This window comes from Kryptolebias marmoratus, linkage group LG5, assembly GCF_001649575.2.
Source record: "Kryptolebias marmoratus isolate JLee-2015 linkage group LG5, ASM164957v2, whole genome shotgun sequence".
Classification (NCBI taxonomy): Eukaryota; Metazoa; Chordata; class Actinopteri; order Cyprinodontiformes; family Rivulidae; genus Kryptolebias; species Kryptolebias marmoratus.
Window position 1 is genome coordinate 8965463 of NC_051434.1, and position 25057 is coordinate 8990519.

At 36.9% G+C, this 25057-nt stretch overlaps 1 protein-coding gene across 1 annotated transcript in view; it reads left to right on the forward strand.

Moving 5' to 3' along the window:
- csmd3b (CUB and Sushi multiple domains 3b) overlaps window positions 1-25057 on the forward strand; it is a 355638-nt gene that overhangs the window by 283570 nt on the left and 47011 nt on the right. The window contains exons 25-45 of the mRNA XM_017423975.2: window positions 644-835; window positions 3710-3836; window positions 4218-4420; window positions 5329-5520; window positions 5726-5864; window positions 5942-6129; window positions 9784-9902; window positions 10093-10168; window positions 10284-10400; window positions 14171-14284; window positions 14413-14508; window positions 15516-15719; window positions 15970-16094; window positions 16662-16758; window positions 18981-19085; window positions 19174-19292; window positions 19846-19915; window positions 20676-20792; window positions 21086-21295; window positions 23082-23270; window positions 23868-24045. Coding sequence (XP_017279464.1) covers window positions 644-835; window positions 3710-3836; window positions 4218-4420; window positions 5329-5520; window positions 5726-5864; window positions 5942-6129; window positions 9784-9902; window positions 10093-10168; window positions 10284-10400; window positions 14171-14284; window positions 14413-14508; window positions 15516-15719; window positions 15970-16094; window positions 16662-16758; window positions 18981-19085; window positions 19174-19292; window positions 19846-19915; window positions 20676-20792; window positions 21086-21295; window positions 23082-23270; window positions 23868-24045 — 2977 coding nt within the window. The remainder of the gene's footprint in view (window positions 1-643; window positions 836-3709; window positions 3837-4217; window positions 4421-5328; window positions 5521-5725; window positions 5865-5941; window positions 6130-9783; window positions 9903-10092; window positions 10169-10283; window positions 10401-14170; window positions 14285-14412; window positions 14509-15515; window positions 15720-15969; window positions 16095-16661; window positions 16759-18980; window positions 19086-19173; window positions 19293-19845; window positions 19916-20675; window positions 20793-21085; window positions 21296-23081; window positions 23271-23867; window positions 24046-25057) is intronic.

Below are 25057 nucleotides of genomic sequence, written 5' to 3' on the forward strand. Positions count from 1 at the left end.
GGTCTTTTGTTTTCTTACACATGTCTAACAAACAGAATGATTTCAGATGGGCAACAGTGCACCATAGATCTCAGGGTGATGACAGATGTGTTTACATTGCTCACTGGTAAAAGCACAGCTTTCCAAATGACCGTGTTTAAGGATTTAGACATGCACCTACATCACTCTGCCAGGAGGAAACTCAAACGCTGCCGCACCTTGTCTTCTGGGTAATGTCGTAGATCAAATCCTGGTTATGGTCTTGTGAGGATATTTATAAATCTATTCAAATCCCACGCTGGAAAACTGTGCGCTAACTGAATATTCTGAATATTACCATGGAAACTGAGCTCAGACATGCTGTGAAAAACAACCTTAAATTGGATAAGGTGTATACATGTTCCAGTAACACTCCTAATAATGCTATGCCTCATGTATCTTTTCTTGGTTTTCTTATTACATCCGGATGAGAGCCTAACATAGTCTGTGATATCAGCAAAGCTCGTAAACCGAATACTTAAGGATGCCAGATTTTTAAGGAAATATTGAGCATTTAAGAAAAAAAAAACTAATTTGTTTTCTTGTGTGAGCCTTAAATCTTCCTTTATTACCATTTTGAGAAGAACACTGTCACAATCTCTCTCTGTGTAATACTTCTCTCCAGGTTTTGAGTTGTCTCACTGCGAGGACCCCGGTGTGCCTCAGTTTGGCTTCAAAGTCAATGACCAAGGCCACTTCTCTGGGAGCAGCATCACATACAGATGTGAGCCTGGATACACTCTGCATGGGGCCTCCACACTGAAGTGTATGACAGGGGAAAGGAGAGCCTGGGATAACCCTCTGCCTTCTTGTATAGGTATGTCATTTTCATGCAAAGTTTTTATATTTTGAAAAAAGTCTCCTGAAAGGATACACACAGGCATAAATAGCGTCCATTCAAATGCATGTAAATGTACACTATATTTTGTACCTTGATTATATATGAAATTCTTTGTCCTGATAATTTTACATTGCTTAGTAATGCATCTGGTAATTCTAAACTTTTCATAGGAGCAAGGGCAAATTTAGTTGTCAGGTGAAATCGCTGTATCTGGATGCATCTTCACAGTAACCTGGAAAATGCAGGATAAACTTGAAGATGAATGTTTTTTTAAGTAAAGATGTTTTTGTGAAAGGCCAAATTTTACGTAAAACTTTCTGATCTAACTCATTTTGATGTAGAAACTTAATTTAGGAAATAGAAAAGGAATCAACCATAAATAAAGTTTTTTAAAAAGTAAAGTAAAACCTTCTCAAAACATTAAAGGATTTAAAATTTCAGCCTCAAGAGGACAAAACTGACTCTCCTGATTGAAAGTCTTCCACATTTTTTTCCATCATTCTTCCAGGATGAAAATGCATACTTTTCCAGTCACCTAGCACGGTGCAGCTATAGGTCACAACCCTGAATAATAAAGATTGAAAAGAAGAAAAGGACTAAAAAAATGCAAGGGATATCCTGTGCATTCAGATGGGACATTACCAAGCTGTAGGAACTAGCTAAATGTGATTTTGCCTAAATGCAAAAAATCTGGTGCGGTTGTTGTATAAACAAAAACAAACATAGTAATTGCAGTATAAAAATCTTCATTTGGAATACTGTTGTAAAGCCAAAATCCTTTTTTTATTCAGAGTTAGAACTTGCACTCAAATAAAATTTGAACAGCAATGTGTGCTATTGTACCAATTCCTTTTGACAATAAAATGACTTCCTTTTTTATATTTTCGCTTTCATTAGATTTTCAGTATAAACTGGAGGTAAAACAGATGGGACACCGATTTCCATTTGAATTCCCTTGTTGTTGATTTTTATCTCAAACTGTAGAGGTTTTAAAGTTTTATTGGAAAGCCATTTTACTCAGAATACACTCTTCAGAATTACTACCTGGACTCTTTCTGTGCAACATAAACAACACTTTGCCTGTCGTGGGCAATTTCATCTTTTGTTTCTGGAGGGTGCATTCATGTAGCTTCAGTGCTCAAACCTGCCCTCACACACAAACATATTATCATGCTTCTTTATAAGTTCCATTTACAGCATGTCTCTGTCAATCCATAAAGACCCGAGCAACCATCCCTCTGCTAAGAATTGGCTCATAAACTAATGTTAATCAATTTGTTACTTGCTACAGACAAATGTATCAAAGCATCAGCAATTTTATGGAAACAATAAAACACATGGGGAAGAGACTCCCCCTCCCAGAGTATTGACACGTTTATAAATATTCAGTTGTAACGCCAGTGCCTTTTTATAATTCATTCTTTAAGTTTTCAAACTGCGAGGATATTATCACACCACAGTCACAAATATCAGTGTCAACAAATCAATAAGCATCTTTCACTGGCTTTGCAATTAGTTTGGGCTTTTAGACCATCCCCACCCCATACCCCTTCTTTTTGACACCTTTTCATTGGACAGACATCCATAAAACCACAGATAGATGTGAAGGATAACAAATAAAACTGAGTCAATCAAAATCGTAAAAATGGGGAAAAATTGGGATATTTTTTCGCCATTTTTTCAAGGAAAAACCTGTCAAGGTAAAGATATCATATGATGCCGTTTATGGAGTACGATACATTATGATACAATGCAATATACTTAGTTGTCTTCTTGTAAAACTTTGTCCAAGTATACACATTTACAAAAGGTCTATAAATGCATAAACTCGTTTGAGTTCCTTAGTACATACTGTCACAGAAACGCAGAATTGCATTTTGTAATTAAACCCACGCAAAGTATTTTTAAAGCAACGAACAAAATGGCTGCTGCAGCTTAACAACTGATCGAACATTCCAAAGCCCTTTCTTACTTCATTCCAGCCTTTCAACTTTCTGATTTTGGATTCAGCCTAATAAGTCTCTCTTCTTTTCTCTATTAATAATAAAAGAGTCATAAAACCACTGGCTAAAATTCTCTGACTTTGTATTTTAGCTGTGACACCCTGTGACCTCATCTAACCGTTGGTCTTAATATTATATTTTTTCTTATTATTACTCAGTTTTTTCTCCGTTACCCCCCTTGGTTCTTTGAATTTTTTTTCTCCTTTTCTTTTGCCCATAGTCTTACTGCGTCCTCTCTCCATCCTCACTCTTCATATTGCTCCTATTACCCAAGATAATATATTCCAGTGATGAGGAGCCTGAGGGAGGAGGAACTTGCAGAGGGAGGGAAAGCGGAGGGAGGATGAAGATTGCGAAAATATATAACTGAGAGAGACAAAGTGAGAAAGAGGAATTATTTTAGTTATATAATGTGAAGTGATTTCTTCAGGGAGGAATGCAAGATCAGCACTTTGTTTCTTCTTCCTCTTCATCTGTCTTCCACTCTGCTCTTAATGTTCTATTGGGTAGAAGGAGTGAGAGAGACAGCGAGGCGCAGGGGTGGAGTGTTGGCTTCATTTTTAATCATCTTTTTTTTCTTTGGTGATCATTTAGCAGCCTCAGAGGTCCACCTCGTGGGTTTGAATGTCTAAATAAACAATTGCCACAGACAGATAAATGGCTGACTTGTCATACCTCGCAAACACACCAGAACCTTCTTTCATCAATTTGTCATCTGCGCTGCTTCTCTGACGGTTGTGTAATGTCACATTTGTGCTAATCTAAGTATTATACAGCAACATTTTTCACCGTGCTTTCATATCAAATAGTATTCAATGACTTTTATCTGCGTTTGTCATTCCCGCAGCAGAGTGCGGCGGTCGTTTCAAGGGAGAGTCTTCAGGGAGGATTCTCTCCCCTGGATATCCTTTTCCTTATGACAACAACCTCCGCTGCACCTGGACCATTGAGGTGGATTCGGGAAATATTGTAAGGTGATGTGGCCTTCACTTTACTTTAATGTGTACAAAGTTTAAATGCCAGTGTTTTTAATTACAGTGCTGATTTTAAACATTTGTATCTAGCTGAGGACATTTTTTTAGCCTTAGCACGAGCCTATTAGTAGTTTTGCAGTACTTGCAAACTATAAATCACTTGACATATTGATAAGGCTAAAATTTGTTCTGTGGTTCAGGAGATATTTTGCTAACAGACACACAAACAGATGCACACCCACACAGGTGCAGGCATAACCATTATCGCCCGCCCTTCGACTTTCAGTAGCAGGCAATAACAACAGGGGTTTTTTGTTCACAAGGAAAAAAGCCAACATTAAATTTAGGTTTTGTAATTCTTTCTTTCCTTTTAAATCACAGTCTGCAGTTCTTGGCCTTCGATACTGAAGCCAGCCACGACATGCTGAAGGTTTGGGACGGACCACCTGAGAACGAAATGTCTCTGGCTGAGCTCAGTGGGTCTCTGATCCCAGAGGGGATCCACTCCACGCTGAATACAGTCACCGTTCAGTTTGAGACTGACTTTTACATCAGCAAGTCAGGATTTGCTATTGAGTTCTCCAGTAAGTAAGAGCTGTGATAGAGAGTTTGATGGAAATGTATACAACTCCTTGAATCTTTTTTTCTGAAGAGATGTTTACCAAAAGCTATCAAAACGAAGAATAATGATAAAAAAATATATTGTGATATTTTTGTCAGGTCAACATTTGATTAAGTTTTTTTTAAAGTAAACAGTACTTGTCTTCCAATTTAAAATGTTCATTTAACAAGCTAGAAATTGGTCTAAATTGTAAAAAGAATTTTGTAAATTTCATGAAGAAATTTTAACGACAATCAAAGTTTAAAAAATTAGATTTTTTTAGATGTGTTATACTTTTATTAAAGTATGTTTCAAGGTTGTCCAATTATATATTGGAGTTTCCTGTTGGCATTTAAACAAACCTTTTGTTAAAAAAAAACTACACAGCAGTGTTAGCAATGAATAAAACATTCATTTGTTTTTAAAATTAAAAGTTAAGTTAAAGTTTATGACTCTTGGATCAATAAAATATTACACATCTTTATTAATGTTAATAAAAGCCACTGTTTTAAAACCAAGTTCTGTTGATGTGTACTATAGTTAGATTTTTACAGCAGATTACTTATATTAGAAGAATATATGTTGTTTTTCAAGAACTTCTTTAAGACTAAATATATTTAATGTCTGATACTCTTAAAAAAAGCACTTTTATACAACAAATCCTTGTAATTTCTTAGCATTAAAAAGACAGTAGTTTTGTCTGTAGTGTCTTGCTTTAGATATCAGACAATCCACAACACAGTGTTGTAATTGGTTACTTGGGATGTTTTTAGATAAGGTTAGGTGCTGGGCAGAAGTCCAAAAACCATATATACAGTATGGAGTGTGACCCTGCTTTTTGTAATTGCTCTCCTTTTCCTCATCTATTGTCCCTGTCTCCTACCTGTCCAGGCTCGGTAGCTACAGCCTGCAGGGACCCAGGTGTACCAATGAATGGTAGTCGTAGCGGAGATGGCCGTGAGCCGGGGGATTTGGTGTCCTTTCAGTGCGACCCTGGATACGAGCTCCAGGGGGACGACAAAATAACCTGCATACAAGTGGATAACAGATACTACTGGCAGCCCAGCCCGCCTGTCTGCATAGGTAAAACGCCTAGCTTCGGTATATTCCATCGGGACATTAAATAAATGTAGTGCACACAGCTGGAGTTGTTTAGGCTCAAGGACACATCTGACCGTGACTTATAGGATGACAGTATAACATAGATCTTGTTTATTTTGGTATAATTTGGTAATTATCATACTTTAAGACTCATAACATATTAATTGAACCCTGGTTCTCATTGTAGCTCCTTGTGGAGGAAACCTGACTGGCTCCAATGGATTTATACTCTCTCCTAACTATCCACATCCCTACCCTCACTCAAAGGACTGTGACTGGCTCATTGCTGTCAACTCTGACTATGTCCTGTCACTGGCTTTTATCAGGTAACCTGCAAATCTAAAATAAAACTCTCTTTTCGGTTGATTTCTTATCTCTCATGTTTTTCTTTGTTAATCTTTAGTTTCAACATTGAGCCAAACTACGACTTCCTTTACATCTACGATGGTCCAGATAGCAACAGTCCTCTCATTGGTAGCTTCCAGGACAGCAAACTTCCAGAGAGGATAGAGAGCAGCTCGAACACCATGCATTTAGCATTCCGCAGTGATGGGTCTGTTTCTTACACTGGTTTTCACCTGGAATACAAAGGTAAGATAGATATAAATACAACTTTCTGAACCAGAAGTTCTCATACTGATCATTAAAATATAGAGAAGAGACTTATTTTCATATTTTTCACACCAAGTTTCTTGAGATTTAATAAAATATTATGTGTACACATGTAATTAATCGTATACAAAGAAAAGCACAATCCTAAAGTGTTTCTAAAAACTTATTTTATAGAATATACGTTTTTGGAAGCCTAAATAATCTCTGGGGAAATATAGAGTCAAAATATAAAGTCACTTTATAAAACAAATGCTTTCTGCAAAGGACAGTGCAAAAAATCTTTTTTATAACATTGGGTTTTATTGCAGATCAGTTTACTGTGTTTTAATCTGAAGTTTATTTATCAAGTGCATATAACCACAGCCACCACTGGCAAAAATGTTGTACAATACAGTAAGACTTCGAAAAGAAAAACTAAGGCAGCACAAAAGTTATTAAAAAACAAAAATGCATGAGCATTTTTAAAAAGTAAATGAAAGCAAAACAATAAGAGTGACAGAAAATGGTCTCTCTTATACAAAACAATAAAAAACAGATAGTGTTTTTATAGCAATAAGAGGCATTGGAAATTTGCTTTGTGAGTGAGTTATTAAGTGTGGGGTATTTTTGCATAAAAGCATGAGTTGCTCTCCATGTTTAAATACAAGCATGTTTTATTGTGCAGTTACTGCAGAGAAGACGCTGCAGAGACACTGGTGCCAAAAATACTCAAGTATGTTTTGGTTAACAGAGGAAACATCTGCTGATTTTTTACCTAACCAGTCCTGAGAGAGAAGGAGTGATGGAGCACCACGGTACTTCATCAGTTCTCTCTCAGCTCTGGCTTTTGTGGATGTAGACTGCTGCTGGATTTTAGCACCATTAAAGGTCTGCCCCCACAGATCTCTAGCAGAGAAGATGATGATGATGATGATGATGATGATGATGATGACGGTGATGATCTTATTTTTGGAAGCAGTGCCGTAGTGCTCCTCTTTCTTCCGTCAGTGTGTTTTCTCTGAGTGTTTTTTTTTTCTCTACTGCACTCTCCCACAACTTTATGGCTTTTAAAAAAAATACACCCAAATTTGGTTTATTTCATCTAAACTATATAAAAACAAAATTACCAAAACTTTGTCTATTCAATTCAAAGAAACAACAACAAAAAACTTGCGTTAATAATATATTTTATTGACATTATATGTAAAAGAACTGCCTCTAGTCATGTAGGCTCAGTAATATATTACTACTACTTTTTCTTGCTAGGAAAGGAAAACCAGACCCTAGAATCACATATCAAGAGCAGAAACTGTGAGAAGAGTGTTTTTGTCTCTCCTGCTTGCCAGTGGTTTTTATCTGAGGTCCCCACTGATGGTGTGCTTTATCTCCCTCAACCCTGATGACCCTCCAGTGCACCGTCCTTTGTGTCCTGGATGACTTGAGCTTGCAAAGACCCAATCAAACAGATGGCGAGGCCGCTCCTGTCTGACAAAAGCTTAGTTGCGTCTTTCATTGGCTTCAGGGTTGAGATCTTCTGCATTTGAGATGTCTGCTTCTCTGAGAGTCCAGATGTTGGGTTCTCTTTTTCTTACCTGAGGAGACAGTACAGCAGCACAGACTGCAGGCTGTTGCTCAGCAAACCTGTCAACCATCTCATAGGCACTGTTCCACCTGGTGCTTACATCTGTTTTCAGCTTGTGTCTCGACAGACCACATACCTTCTGCTTCTCCTCAAGCTGGTGTTTTGTAGTGGTGATGTGGTAGGAAAAGTTAATCATATGTTTCACCCTTTCTTGACATAATGGTTGACTGGAGCACTCATTGAGAAGTTATTGCGTTTCATGTGTAGGAATTTACCCAATTTGGCGGAAACAAACATGCTGTGTGTATTATCATCAATTAAAACTGGATCTTTCTAAATCTTTCCACTCCTCTTCTACATTTTCGACGAGTTGTATCTATACCTGTGAGAATTTAATTTGCTGTTGTGTTAGTTTCACAAAACATTTCCTGTCTTCCTTCTGTCATAGATTAGCAGTTCTGGTGACGTTAACATTTAGCTACAGTAGATGTCCACACATCATAGAGCTGCCTTTCCTGCTTTGTTCAAATATTTTGACTTCAGTTTTGATCTGGTTGTATCGTTTGTCAGTCACAGTGTCAGTAAAATATATTTAAGAACAGAAGTTGTATCTCAGTCTCAGGGAGTGGAAGCTGTGGTTCCAAACAACCTGGAACAATTCTGTAGAAGCTGCAACAGAGTTTATGAGATTCACCGTTTACAATTTGGATGGAAGCCTAACTTGATGATACTCTCTTTGGCAACCACTACAGCTTTTTACTCTGCGTGGCAACCTTTAATGTGGATTCCCATATTGATTGTTTAGGGTTTTTTTAAGTCCATTTTCTTCTCTCTAACTTTGTAGAAGCCACCACTCTTCTATGCACTCACTGGTGTAGATTCTCAGTCATCCCCAACATGGTAATCCTAGCAAGTTAAATCAAAACAAACTGGACTTCTTTTTTTATGTTTTGAAAATGTTTCACTTTTCATCATTTCTTAATTCTAAATTGAAAGGTGTGAAATTCCAAACTTCCAGGCTTCCAAACTTCCAACCTTAATCTATATTGTGTCTCTGTTGGATTTTTCTGAAATCCACCTTGCATAAACATAGACTGCATGCCCAGTTCTTGTCCTTCGGACGTTATCTGCTGCCATTCCGTTTATAATGATCAAATATTTTTCAAAAGGCACTGCAATGTTTAGTTTCAGCATCTTATGCGTCGCATTTGTGCTGCTTTCAAATCAACACAGAACTTAATAATTTAAGAAGCGTTGCATTCTTTGTAAATAAATATTTTATAAAGAGTCATAACTTCTTTGTTAACAGAGTAGGCACAGATCCCATAAGAGGGCATTTTTATTGCCACTTTATAACTCTCATTTGTGAAAAGTAATTTTAATATACTTTGCTTAGACCAATTACATCAGGGCCTTTGTCTTTTTATATCTGCTTTTCATAAACAATGTAGCTTGGGAAATCACTCTTTAAGGATTCCCCAGTTAACATGATGGAATATTTGGTATCTCTCACTATGACAGGGTGTGTGCTGAATGTATTTAGAAATATTTGTTTTGTTTTTTATTTCACACTGAACTATTTCTCTTAAAGTGCACATGCTATATATGTAACAAACTCTCCCTTATTGTAATGTTTCATGTTTTATGTATGTCTGTTTTATACTGTTTTCAAGATGAAAACTTGGGTTTTTGAATCTTAAAATTGTCCAATAGGAGATGTAAGTTTGATTTACTTGCACAAAAAAACAAACACTGGATCATTTTGACTCCAGAATTAAGTTTGAAATTGATGCAGGTATGTGGTAAACTTTTGCAAAAAGGGCCAAAGCTTAAGTTTCCAAGGTTTGTGTAGCGTACAAAAGCAGGGGGATGAAGTTATCGTTCCTACTCTGTCTTGGCAGAGGCAGCTAAGTCAAACAGACTGTTAGAAAGGCCAGCGCTACGCCTGCCTCATTTGATTATTGCTAGGGACTTAGTTATTATTAATTTGCCTCATTACTCATGTGTGCCTGTCCCTTTTTCTTTGCCTCATCCTCTCACTTACTAATTTGGTCTTTTTTTTCTGTGCTCAGCCAAGCTAAGGGAGTCCTGTTTCGACCCAGGGGTGGTTTTGAATGGGACAAGGCTGGGATCAGATTATAAACTGGGATCTACAGTCACCTTTTACTGTGAAGCTGGATATGTTCTGCAGGTACAAACAGCTAAATAACTGTTGAATTCTGTAAATGGTAATTTGATTAGTTGAATGATTTGGTGGATTGCTCAACTGGTTTGTCAGTGGATTGTGTTACAGCATAATTGGTCTAATTAGTGGACAGATTGTTGGCTGGTTTCATAGTTTGTTTATTCTGTGATGGCTCATTATTTGTCTGTCTGTTTAGGGCTATTCTACTCTAACCTGCAGTATGGCAGATGATGGCAGACCTGGATGGAACAGGGCTTTGCCTAGTTGTCAAGGTAAGTGTTTTAGAAAGCAATTCAAAGTCAAGTAAGTTGTCTTACATTCATATGTGTGTACTCTTAAACCATGTTGTTTGTTATTGTGCATTGATGCAAACATTCACACCTTCAGCTCCATGTGGAAGTCGGTCTACAGGGTCAGAAGGGACCGTTTTGTCTCCAAACTTCCCCAGAAACTATACTTCTGGACAGACCTGCGTGTACTCTATATCTGTGCCGAGAGAGTTTGGTAAGTTCACTCACACAGAACATATGAGCTCAGACAAGCATTTGCATTAAACACTTTCTTGTCAAAACAATATTCTGAAGTAGTTCATATAATTGCATGCCTGTAAGCATAACTTGGGTGGGCTGGAGAAAAGAAAATAGAACACAGAAAAATGTATACACAGTTTATCGTTCTCTGACTGGCAACAGTAAACACAAAACCTATGATCAGAATTTTGTATGACAAGTGTTCCTATATTGATTCTGACTCAGTGAAACAAGCTGACGTAAAATCATGTCTGATTTTAATGGGGATGCTTAGGAACCCCTGGAGATTGCCTATAGGGTTTTTTAAGCGTGCTGGGAAACAAGCAGAGCTATTATTGTTATTACAGGTCAGGGTTTCATAATTGAAATGACATTTTAAAATGAGGCTGATTTTTATCTCGCCATGTTTGATTGGTGTTCCTTAAGCCAGGCTAAAATGACACGTTAGGAAAGATATGAATATTGTAGGTGGTTCTTCACATTTAACAAGCCTGTGCTTGAGTGTGGTCATCAACAGAATGGTAGGGGTCGAAGGACATTTTTGAGAAGTAATGTGTAAAAAATTGAGGATTTTTATATTATTATCGTTATCTTCTAGAAAATGTATGACATAATCTGTAATATGGAGGAGTAAAATTTAGATTTTCTTTTTATGGTTATCAATGTGAACAATAACAGTGTTTCAACAAGTCCAGTAAGCAGATGGGGTTAAAAGTAGATAAATGGACAGTAAATTAGGATGGTGTTGTCTAGCTGTGAATATAATTTAATTTCTACAATGGGCAAGTTGCTGTCGCGTCATTAATAACCAAATCAAAAGTGAGTTGAGCTTTAACAAACGGTCAGTAATTGGTAGATCTGATGTTCAATTACGGCCTGTGGTGTTGTGAATAAATGCTTTCCCTGAGGCTGCTGATCATTGCTGTCTTGTTATATTAGCCCTGGTGGAATATCAGCTCCATGTAAAATATTGGTGGAGCAAACATTTGGTCGGCCTGCATATTGTACCAGACACTCAGTCTTTCAAAATCAAGAACAGGAAAGCTGCATTTCTTGCATAAAATTACTTGGTTACATTTTGTATTCTTGCAGCAAAACAATTTAGACTGGAGGTTGCAGTAACAATCCCATTTAAACTGCATTTTCATCAGTAATACTTAAATCGACCCACTGGGCTGGTTATTAAATGCTTGATGATGCTTTACTGTTTATGCAAATAGCCCCTCCAGTTGAAACAGCAGGTGGGGAAACCCCTTGGCATATATCCCTTTGGAGCTGCCATCCCTCCTGTTAGATGATGACATGGCTGAGGACACCCACTCAGGCGGCTCATCGGGAGGCATGGCAACTCCACGGGGATTGATGCCCAGGTTTTCGCCATCTGATGTCACTAGAAGGCCTTTTAAATGAACAATGGAACTCTCTCAGTCGTCTGATATCACATCCAGTGGATTGATTCAAACTTTGCCTGACATCTTAGGACCCAGATGACTGGCTCTGTCTCATGAGTGCATGTGAGCAGAGTGTAGAGGCATCAATGAGCCATGTGGTAAATTCACTGAGGAACAGCTCTATTGTAATCATCCCTCCCAGTGTGTTTTACTGTCTGCTATCCTTTATCTGCATGTGAGTGAGAAATTTGCCAGTACTATCTTATATGTGTGTTAGAGGTTCATTTATTTAATTTATGTAACAAAACATGCCTGGTGCATGTTTCTCCTTCTGTTGAAAATTTGTGCTGTTTGAAAAAAATATTTTAAGCTTTGACCTCATCCACCTGCAATGCCTTATATCAGTATCACAACAAAAAGGTGATAGAAATTTTAATTGCTCTAATTTGCTTAGTTATTTAAAATCTATATATGGTGAATGGTTTTTCTTTTACTTTTTAGCAGATGGACAAGATTTGTTCACTCAAAACCTTGCGACTATACTGTGCACATCCTCATGAACAAGCAAAAGAAAGGAGTGCAAAATCCTTGAATAAAAAGCAACTGCAGACATATACCTCACAGATATCAGAAACAACTAACTTTAGGTCTTAGACAATCTCTGCTAGCGGGGGGGGTTAGCACTTTGCTGTGGTGCATTCACTGACTTGAAAAGGAAAGCATATTTTTGAGTGCCTGATCCATCAGTCAAGCAGAGCAAGTCAAGCTGAAAATCAACTGGTTCTGTCACCTGCCAAGCAATCTACTTTGAAGCTGCAAATGGGCCATTTAAAGCCCTAAAATTCAGAAAACTCACGCATCACTCACCTACCTGCTTAGGTAGGTATTGTCGCCTGTAAGTTGTTTATTTACTTGGCTAAAATCTAAGATCAGGTGATTTAAAGTGCAACAAGTTGTGAAACCGCCTAGGGATGGCAGTGAATGCTGCACTGTAAGTGATGAATGATACATAAGGCCATCTATTCTGTTTAATGTTAGTTTTTCCTGTTTAAGGTAGATGGTTTTCTTCATTCCTCTTTCAAACCATCTGCTTCTTTTGGGGTTTCTATATAAAATAAGTTTCAAGTTTAAGATGTTACCATTAAATTAGCCTATCAAGCTCTCTTGATGGCTTGCTTTATCACCAAATCCACCTTCATATCTGCACAGATGACTTAGTTCCAAATTAGAATCCACAGTTTCTTTTTTTTCCTACCCTGTATTGCTTCTCATAAATTTTACATGAAATGAGCTTTTACATTAAAGCAGAACGGGAATCTTTTGCTTTAAAGGGAAATCTATAGAGAGAAACACCCTTGTAGAATGTGGCCACTGACCTTATAGCTGAATATCCTTGGCAATGTTCACATTTAATCCTTTACAACCTGGCCGTTGGGGCTAAAGTGAGGGGGAGGAAAAGATGGAGAGGTGAGATATGTGTACGTTTGCAGTCAGAGGGATACAGCCTCAAATAAATGTAATTTATCATGTAGAACATTTTTTTGTGTTTTAATGCGGTGTTGACAGCACACCTACGGATTTACAACTTAATGCAACTAATGATTGGTCTGAAAATACAATGATAGCTTAAGACAGAGCAAATTGTACTATATTAAGAAAAGACACAGCCCTAAACCTCAATGTGGATTGTTTAATACCACCAGCCACTACAACTGCACTGGCAAATTTATAGTTTAGCAGAAAAAAATCTTACCAGTAGAGGCTGTCCTCGATTTAATTTGTGGTCAATGCAAGAGTGAAGAGTGGTGCATCTGTATTACAAATGCAGCATGCAATTAATAGTCACATGCTGGCATGTTTTTCTCTAAGGGAATAATGGATTGATCCTTGTGGCTTTGTGAACAGTTTGACAGGTTTCTACCCTCATCATATATCTTCTATTCGATTTTTCTGCTTGTAATACAATTGCAAAGACAGAAAAAAGCCTTCCTTTGCAGCCATATGTTCCCAAAAGTAACTCAGTTTTGCTAATATTAGCATTTTACACCAGCTGACAACACTGATACCATTTAACTGATTGATGGGTGGGCAAGAAGGGAGAGCAGTTGACTGGTGCATGATGAAGATAAGGTGATGTTTTGACTATTAAGTGTGCTGATATGCAATTTTGTGCCAATAGGCGGCTTCAAATAGAAGTTGACACTGCAGCTTAATAAGATGTAAATTAGCTATTACAGGTTAATTTTATCACTGGAAGGTCAGGCTTCGACAGCAGCATGGAATAATAATTTGCCACCATTCAATAGTTGTTAACTTATCTCGTTATCTGGCTTTTTCCCTTTTTTGTCTCCAGTTCTCTTTGGTCAGTTTGTGTTGTTCCAGACGTCCCTGAATGATGTTGTAGAGATTTATGATGGACCCACCCAACAGAACACGCTTCTGTCCTCTCTTTCTGGTTCGCACTCTGGTAAGGATGGATGATTGGCCTTATATATAAATATGGATTTAGAAAAATTGCACAGTCACAGCTTAGACCAGAGTTATACCTTGCTATTTTTTCATTTTCTCCTTTATAACATGTTTTCCTCTTTTCAGGTGAGTCTCTCCCTCTGAGTTCGGGAAACCAGATTACAATCAAGTTTACTACAGTTGGACCAGAAACTGCCAAGGGATTTCATTTTGTTTACCAAGGTAAATTTAAAATGTATTCTTATTGTTGTCTTTGATTGGCTGTGGGCCATTGAGATTCTGATTGTACAATAACCTTGAGCAAAATCCCACAAATTCACAAAATTACAGTTTTAGAACAAAAAAATTTAAATGCATCACCTGCTGTTTTTATGCTACCAGAAAAAAATCTGCAAACTTCATCTTTTTTTTTACTGCGGGGAAAATTTTCGGGCAGTGGTTCTTAAAGTTTGAGTCAGGACCCCTTGGGTAGTGAAAAAAGACTAGTGAGGAGTCTTGAGATATATTCCAGAAATCAAACAGAACCTGAAAAAAATTGCTAATAGCACACTTTTGGCATAGTTGTAAAAGTTTAAAAGAAACATCAGTCATAAATTGTTAAAAAAAAATACTTTAACAGTTGTTTCAAATGTTTGTGTTTTCATTGTATTTTGGTTTCTTGGCTTATAAGCAATCTCTGTGTATGTCAACCAGTAATAGTTGGAGTCACAAGTCTTTATTTTGTGGATCAGAAGCTGGAATGTGTGGAAACCACTGATTTAGTACTCTTAGCAATCATACACAGCTGCCTCCCAACTTGCAGCAAAAGGTGGAGGAGAAACACTACTAGGTGTTATATACAAAAATCCCACTCTATCTCCATCATATTATTAAAAGTAATTTAAACATCAGAAAATAATATGGCAAAAAATTATTTTTAACATTTGTGGTATAACTTGAAATTGGTAATCAGCTCACGCCTATATTTGGCCTTTGTATATTTTTGGAAAGACAGTATAGTCTGTAAAACAACACTTAATTAAATGTTTCTAATTTACTGAAGTTTCAGTTTGAGTTGTGATGCCATTTTATAAAACTCAGTTTTCTGTGAACTGTGAGAAAAGTTTCACCTATGTGAAATGTGTCTCACATTGAGTCTAATTTCTTCCTTTTCACCCCTTTACAGGCAGTACAATTTTAGTCTACTGTAACACATTTTATTGGTTGTGGCATTTCTCTCTTGTCTCCAGCCGTACCTCGGACCAGCTCCACTCAGTGCAGTTCAGTTCCAGAGCCACGCTTCGGGAAACGTCTTGGTAATGACTTTGCAGTCGGCTCCTTGGTGCAGTTCGAGTGTAACCCTGGTTATATCCTACATGGCTCCTCTGCCATTCGTTGTGAGAGTGTACCGGACAACCTGGCACAATGGAATGACACCCTGCCAACTTGCATGGGTATGGAATGTGAATACAAGACACGGGACAAAACATAATTCACAGAATTTGCATTTTTAGAATTAAAAAAGTTATGAAGAACAAGTGCAAAGAGCTAAAAAGCACCAAACTACGACCAATTAGTGGTTGTTGCAGTTGGGACATTGGGTACAATTAACTTTCTTCTGCTTTTCTGCAACTTGCAAACCCTATAAACTTTTCTCCTCTTCTTTTTTTTTGTTACATCTTCATACTTCTTCCTTGGTTTCAGTCCCCTGTGGAGGTGTACTGACTTCTCGTCGTGGAACCATCCTCTCGCCGGGCTATCCAGAGCCATATGACAACAACCAGAATTGTGTGTGGAAGGTCTCTGTTCCAGAAGGGGCTGGAATACAGGTTGTACCTGTCACACGCTGCTTCCCGGCTGACCTATCTATCATTGGCTAAAAAGCTGAGCAGGCAGGATCTCAGGGAAAGATAAGACATTATTAGTAGGATGAATGGATGGATGGTTTCTGAGAGGAGGGCCATCAGAGATAACTAGATAGGATCTAATCATGGAAGATAAGGCCTGATTGTGTGTAAGCTAAACTGGTCTCACGGACAAACACAAAGGCAAAGATGCCACCTACACAAAGTGCAGTCAGTCATGAATATTTGACATACACCTCATAACATTTAGTGTTTTTTGTTTAACGTGACACTACATCAAAAAAAGTCGACTTGATTTTTTTTTTAAATGATCCCATTTCCACAGAATGTTTTTATTTAGGAGCTTTATTTAACATTTGAGACTTATTGTGTTTCTTGTTGTATTCTTTATTCTATTGTGTCTAAAAAAAGTATGTGTTTTCCATTACATCAAATGCAATCAAACAACAGTTAAACCTTTTCTACTGAAAGAAAATAAGCTTCAGATGACAAGAACAGTTTCCTCTCTTTTTCAAATTTCTTGTTCTTCAGATACAAGTAGTGAGTTTTGCCACTGAGCATAACTGGGACTCACTGGATTTCTACGACGGTGCTGACAATCACGCACCGAGACTGGGCAGCTACTCTGGTAAACAGTTTTATAACGTTTTCTACAATGTTACATACATGCTGATCACTCTTACCAGCTAAGGCCATAGTTACTTTCAGTTAGAACTTCAGCAGAAGGCTACCATTGTCAAGAGCTACAGTAGAAGAGATACAACGACATGATTAGAGCCATTCTCAAAACTGTGGAATCCCAACAGGGATCTTGGGCTCCTCAGAGCCCAAAATTCCTGAATGTTAGCTTTATTTGTTTAGAATGTCAACAAAGAAGTTGTTTACGAATTGGACTTATCGGCCACCGAAGAACTCATCCACAATAGTAACTCAAAGAGAAGAGAGATCTATTGGCGACAACAGCTCAGTCCATCATTCTTCAGTATTGAATTGTAGCAAATGTGCTAATATTATCAAATTTGGTAACTTAACATCACAGAACAAATTTAACAAATCACGTAATGAAGAAATGCTTAAATCGACAGTATCATACAGGATAGGTCAAATTTGATTTTAACAGAACACTGGTAATATTTAGGGCAAGAAAGCATACTGTCGTACGTCCTGCCTCATAACTTCAGCAAATGTAACATTTCCTACCAGTTTCCAGAGTAATGAATTGGAAACACATCATACATTGTTATTGTGTTTTGTAAAGCATCTGAGATTATAGCCTTGAAGATATTTGGTGTCTAACCTTGTTGCATTTTGAGTTTCCCAGCAGGAGCTGAGTGACACACTTATGTGTTTATGTGTGAGTCTTCGAAAGACCTATGAGAAATATGTCACACCACTAATTGAGCCGCCATAAATCTCCACTAGAAATAGGTGGATAAGCAGCCTATAGGATGATCTCTCATGCAAAATAGGAATGATTTTAATAACTTTTTCTAAATGCTCCCAAAACTTCAATGATACCTAAACCTTTGAAATAACTCCTACATACAGAGCATTTGTGTCAAAACAAATGTCCTAAAATCAAACAGCCAGAACATTTCAAACTGAAGGGGTTGTTAACAAGTTGACAATTAAACACATTAGGGATATATGTTTTATAAATTATTTACCTTTATTTTAGTTTTTTGCTCATAAAGACAAAGAAAATGCTACATTTCTGCTTTCATGCTCGACTGAGACTAAAAATGGTATTTGACAGAATGCCAAAAAAAGAGTCCTGTACATTAATGTACCATTAGTGTAGCTCGCCTGAATTTTCACTCTGCCTTCTCTGAAAGTGCCTCAGCTTTGCTGCTGCAGCAAATCATATTCACTTATCTTCTGGGGGGTTGTAACAATGCTTCCAGGAAGTCATCTGGGTATCTTCTTGTTGTATTAAATAATCTATAGGAGGGCTTGGCATCTTTGTGACAAAATAGGAAAGAAATTATGTGATGAGAAATGAAATGACACCACATTGATTCTATTTCCGTATAAAAATATCATTAATAAGTAAATTTTGGCAGAGGAATGGCAACAAACTATTGATTTTAAATTGGACTCTTAATTAATACAGCCACACATCCACAAATAACAGACATTGTTAGATCAATGCAGTTAATTATAAAGCTATAAACGATTAGTAAATGAAAGATAACGATTAAGAACTTCCTTTTTCTGTCACAATATTGAATGATGCTTCCTCTGTAATGTAAAACCAAGCTGTAGCTGGGCTCAAGCCTGCTTATTAATTCCCCTCACAGTGCTCTGTGACCTAATTCACAGTTCATTCAGAGGAAAGTCTCAACTTGGATAAGTTTTGATAACACACCTGTCACTAACTTGAAACGCTGTGAAAAATCAAAGCATTAACTGTTTTTTTTCTTTTTTATATAACTTTGGAGTGTATGGATATTATGATGCTTTTAATATTGTCCCTATTTCTCAAAAAACATGATTGTCCATTGATAGGAAGGTACAAATCAGCTTATAGCCCTTTACATTTAAGTGATTTGTGCAATTCAAAGTCATTGTAAAGGGCCAACTTTGCTTCAGCAGTGCAGCACTTTTTTTTCTTCTTTGTACTTCCCCTTGCCTTTCTATGTAGGTCAAGAAAACATTTGAAAAGTGATTTCAAATAAGAAAGATGCCTCAAATTAAAGTGATTCCCTTCTCCATCCTTAGAGAATCTTTCACAAAGAATAAATGTGGGTTTAAGAGGCCTTTGTTGTTTCCTTTGCAGCAGATAACTAAGATTATTTGCTTTCAAAATATTTGATCTTTATCCTTTCTTTCCTGTCTTTCTATTCTCAGGCACCACCATCCCCCCTCTCCTGAACAGCACGTCTAACAACCTCTATCTCAGCTTTAGCTCTGATATCAGTGTCTCAGCTGCTGGATTTCACCTGGAATATACAGGTACATGTTTATGAAGCTTCGTGTGCAGAGTGCAAAGCCCTAACTGAAACGTTTTATCACAGTGTTTTTTTTTTTCTAATCTTCATAGCTATTGGTCTGGAGTCGTGTCCAGAGCCTCAAATTCCAAACTATGGAATCAGACAAGGAGACAGATTCATGGTGGGGGATGTTGTACAGTTTTCATGTGAGCAAGGATACTCTCTTCAGGTAAAAAAACAAAAAAAAAATACAACAAAAAAACAAGGTATTTGTTTGTTCCCCTGTGTTGATTCATACCATCCAGGAGAGATTGGCTTCAATGTGATTAAAAGACTCACAATTAAGCTATAGCAAGCCAAACGCACTACATGCACACATTCATTACTTATCAATTTGAACCGCCTACCTGACATGTCTGCAAAATTATGATGCGCCGTCATTCTTTTGTTTTGTCTGTACAACGCAAGGACTATTTAAACCGAATCAAAAGGAAACCCCACTCTCTGGTGGTTTCTCTTTGCTTACTAAACACACAAGTCTGGTGTGGTTTACACAATTCCTGAATAATGAATGCATCTGCTGCGGTCTGCCCAATTTCTGTGCGGAATGGTGTACAGTTTTAGTACAGCTTTGCCTGCCTCATGCTTAATATATACACCCACAGTTTCAATATATTGTAAATGGGTTTTTATTTAAATGCACAGTTGCTGAACAGTTTAAAACAGTGCTTTAAACAATATTTGGCCTGCTGTTGTAACTGTGGTTGCTTGTATACATCTAGGGTAATGCCCACATCACCTGTATGCCCGGACCAGTCAGAAGATGGAACTACCCTGTTCCACTGTGTCTTGGTAAGGTTTCTCTTACACTTTGCACACACTGAAACAAACTTGCAATGAAATGTTGATGTACTGAAAAACTTGAAAAAAAAACTTCCCCTCCACAGAAATTATGCAAGCTGTCTCCACTGGCTCCGACTTTCTGGAAAATATGATGTTTGATCAATTTATTCTTCTGTGATTAACTGATGACTTAGTATTCTGTGCAGAATATGGTTAGACTTTTACACTGATGCTAATTTTTGTCAGACTCATGCACAAAATCTGTAGAGCAAACCAGGATATCAGCATGCACTAAGGCAGTTTCAAACAAAAAAGGGTCTGGTTGGTCAGATTTTTGCTTCACATTGTATATTTTTTTTAAATAGCCTAATATGTTTAGTTAAGACATAAAATGTTGAGCATCTATTTAAATTATTCAGAATGCCAGATGAAAAATACTAAAATGTCTGATCAAAAGCATTGGTTTATCTTAGATTAGTGTAGTTTATTCTGCCTTATATTATCCTTTCTTGTCTTAGTTTAGCTTATCCTAGCTTATAATAGCTTAGTTTGTTTTGTCTTATCTCATCTTGGCACATCTTAGCTTCTAGCTTGGTATCTTAACTTGAGAGATATGTTGCAACAGGATCATTACTCATCTTTTACTATTTTTTTCATTGCATTGTCTTCTTTTATTACCCCACCAGTCTGATGTACCCGAAAGTTGTTTTCTTTTTCTCACATATTTTGTTTTATGTGTTTGTGCATTATTTTTGTTTGTTTTATACAGCTCAGTGTGGTGGTACTATGACAGATGTGAGTGGAGTTATTCTAAGTCCAGGTTACCCTGGCAACTATCCCAGTGGATTAGACTGCTCGTGGACTGTCAACTTACCTGTTGGCTTTGGTAAGATGCATGTCAACATTTAAGTCAAGAGGAAAAATTCTTACTCTTTTTTTTTTTACTTGCTGATATGATGATTTATGTTTGTCTCTCCTTTTCTCTGTGTGTTACTTAGTGGGAAATATAATATACATAATAATACATAATAACTCAGAGCTGATGCCCTTAGTTCATGTTGTCATTGAGAAAAAAGAGCTTCTCATATAAAAAAACATGAGGCTTCATTGCTTTTCTCACTCCCCAATGCTATATCTGTAAGGCTTTCTTTTTATTAATATTTCTTACACTTTTTCCAGGTATTCATCTTCAATTTTTAAACTTCTCCACTGAAGCGATCCATGATTACTTAGAGATCCGAAGTGGAACACTGGAAACAGGCTCGGTGATTGACCGGTTCAGCGGTCCGATAATTCCTAAACCTCTCTTCAGCACCACCCATCAAACCACCTTTTTTTTCCACAGCGACTACTCACAAAACAAGCCAGGGTTCCACATCACGTATCAAGGTAAATGTTAATTCTGCCATTCTCTCTCCAACACCTTGTTTGCAGTGATCCCTTCCTGAGCAAGGAAAACAAAAGCAGACATCTGACTGTTCTGCTCATTTAGCCGAAACCAGCCGTGACTTTATTCTTCGAGACCTATTTCCCAACAAAACTAACTACCTTGATGTATGGTTTGGAGTGATGAAGCCAAAAATATTGCAGGCTGCATACAGGTTCCACATTTGGATACATTTTTAGATGGGTTTAATATTCATGCCATCTGGCACTGAAGTGTTATATTTATTATGACAAATCCTTTAGGCAGCCTAAATTTGTTTGGCCTAATTCTCTTTATATGAAAATTGCAGAGGGCTGATGAATAATGCCTTTTATCTGTTGACAGCAGCAGTGCCACACTGTTCTAAAACAGGAAAAGATGTAAATATTAGCACTCTTCTTACTGCCTCTGTCCTTCAAAATGAATGAGGTGTTTGTGAGACAAAAGTTGGCTCTTGCAACACTGGTAGTAAAAGGTTGTGAAATGTAAAGGTTCGAGAATGCTTCAATATTTATTAATCAGCATTTTCAATGTTTAGCATCATTCAGCAATGAGCTTTCCTGCTCTGCGAGGCTCATTGCAAAAGTATGAAGGTGTTCAGTTATGTTTTGTTTGAGCTTGTTTCCAGCGTTTCATATTTTATCATCAGCTGCAGATTGGTGTAAAACTTTTTCCTGAACAATCTAGAAGAATAATCTTTATATATATATATATATATATATATATATATATATATATACACATGATTGACAAATAGTTTTTAAAGCAATGAGTTCAGCTCAAATGGTGAAATTGGTCTTTTTTTACATTCAAGAACCCATTTTTAAAATTCAGTTAAATGCTAGAGTGTAAATGGTCTCGTCTTGTTAGCAGTAAAATTATATTAAGTTGAATCCCATTTAACCCCTCCCCTATTCCATAGCCTGAACCAACATGTATCCACCATTCATACAAAAATGGCTGTTGTAAACACTTGTAAATGGTGTCACAAATTTAAGTACGTATACACTTTTACAGATGTTTTACTAGCACAAATCACTGACATTTATAGCTTGATGTATTATAATTCGTTACCTTTGGCATCATCATCAATTAACAAGCATAAAAAGTAGGGTCATATTTCTATGTTAAAATCATTTTATTACCATAACAATTTCATTATTCTTTAGTTTTATTCGTACTGGTTTAGTTTATTTGGTATAAAATTAACCTTAACCAAAATAAAAAGTTGTATTTCTCAGTGCGAAATTTTTCAATCTTACAACCAATTTAAAGTCTAGTTTGGTGTATTTTGATGTTTCATATTTGCAGTAATATTCGTTCAGCCTTAACAGTCACAAAAAATATGTCATATGCAAAATCTGTTACAGGCTTGATACGTATCTTTTCACATTCATACAGTACTGTACTGGAAGCCTGACGCTGAGTCTGTTTACGCAAAAAGAAAGCCGTGACAACTGAGGGCATATTAACTTCATAACAGAATGTTTCATATTCACTGTGGAATTTTTTACCCAGTATTATTTTCAGCTTTGAAATAAGAGCAAAGGAGTAGGGTGAGCACAAGAAAATGGGATTCGGCCTTAATGCAATGAGTTTTTATTGAATTGTTTTTGGTAAAAAAAAAAAAAAGGAAATGCATCATACTCCTGGTCTTGATCAAACTATGACATAAAAACTTTACAAACCATTCCTAAATTGCAGCTGTTTTTTCTGAATTTATGATGTTTTGTTTTGTTTTTTTTCCAGCTTACCAGCTCCAGAGTTGTCCAGACCCTCGGCCATTTCGAAACGGCATCGTGATCGGCACAGATTTTAGTGTCGGTATGACGGTGTCGTTTGAATGTTTGCCTGGATATTCTCTGATTGGAGAAGCTTCACTTACATGTTTACATGGAATCAGCAGAAACTGGAACCACCCTCTTCCACGATGTGAAGGTAAATGTCTGCATACGTTGTCTCTGTACTTAGTAACTATCTATTTCTTTGCTGCAGTCCCATTTTTTGCTTGTAGAGATGTTATATGCTAAAGGTGAAAGAGCTTGATATGGTATTTAAAACAGAATCCAGTTGGTTTATTTTGTACTTCTGCAACTACTGAATACCTTTACTCCAATCTGTCAAGTTAAGATAATTTTGGAAAAAACTAATATTCCTAAATAACCAAGGTTAGTGTTTTTTTGGTGTTGGCTTTTTTATGTTGTTTTTTTTTTTTTCCACAGTTGGGGGTACAATTAACATTTGTTTAAGAATCTAAGAGTAGAAATCTGTACTCACAGGGTCTTACAGCTTTGGTATTTGTAATGGGACATTGTTGAAGAGCAAATCACCTTCTGAATGATTGAGCTTTTGAATGGACAAAGAAAAAAAGAAAAACAAAGTGATCACCATTCATTAAATATATTATAACATTCTGCAGTCAATACAAGACTGATAGATATTTCCTCTCTCAATCATCCAGGCAGTTAATAAAGTGATAGTACTAATTTTCTGGTGAATCACGAAGCTTAAATCTGTTAATATTCTTTCTCACAGCCTTGTGTGGAGGTAACATCACATCATTAAATGGAACCATTTACTCTCCCGGGCACCCTGAGGAATACCCAAACTTCCAGGACTGTGTGTGGAGTGTTAGAGTTCCACCTGGACACGGAATTTATATCAACTTCACCGTTCTCAGCACTGAGCCCATCTATGACTACATTACTGTCTGGTAGGTGCTGTCCCTGCTTATGAAGAGACACTGCCCATCCTATTTGAATGCTTTTTAAGCTGATTTTTTTTGATTTTTGATTTTTTTTACACATTTTCCCAACACTTAATTTGCACAATAAAATTTATGACGTCTGCATCCTGCAATCTCTCTAAAAAGGGACTCTCAGTTCCAGTATGGGTTGGTATGACAACATGCATGTCTTTTTAAATAGTCACAAATCCTTTGAAGTGGGGTTATGTGAAAAGAGTATGAACAATTAGAATCTCACTTGTTGAACAGAGTTCCTTGAACAGCCATAATTTAAGAAAATGCTGAGCAAAAAGTCATTTGGAGCATGGTCCAATCCAAAGTGGATTGATGCAGTCTCAAAAGAACAATTAAAAATGTTATTGCAGATTATGCAAACTATTCTATGAGCTGTCATACCATACTTACTTTTATATCAAACTGTTATTTACATAGAAGTTTGTGTTTTTTTGCAAGCACACTAAGCAAACACTTAGCATTTTTGGTGCAGCTTGGGACATTTCATCTTTTGAAATAACCATGTAATATGAAAATAACCATAATTTAAAGATTTATAAAATAACTTTTGCTTGAACTGCTAAAAGTCTTTTGAGAACAGAGTCATTTTGTTCTTTTGGTATCACTTGGACTAGCCATTAGTTTGTCAATCCCGTCAAAATTAAACTTTTTTTCTGTCCCTTTAAATGTATTTATTTGACATAATTCTCTTTTTCTCATTAGTCACCTTTTTTAGCCTTTCTAGCTTTACCTTTGTACCTTACATTATCTTTAAACCTCATTCACTCCTGTGTGTAAAAAACAATCTATTCAACTCTTATTCCCTGCCTATTTTGTACTTCTCTCTTCATTCTTCTTCTTGAGAGGCACATCTATTGGCAACAGCAGACATTTTGCCGATGCAGGTGTTTAAATGGTTTTCAGATACCATATTGCGTAGGCATTTGCAGGTACAAGGTGGCAGCTGAACCGTAAATAGACTGTT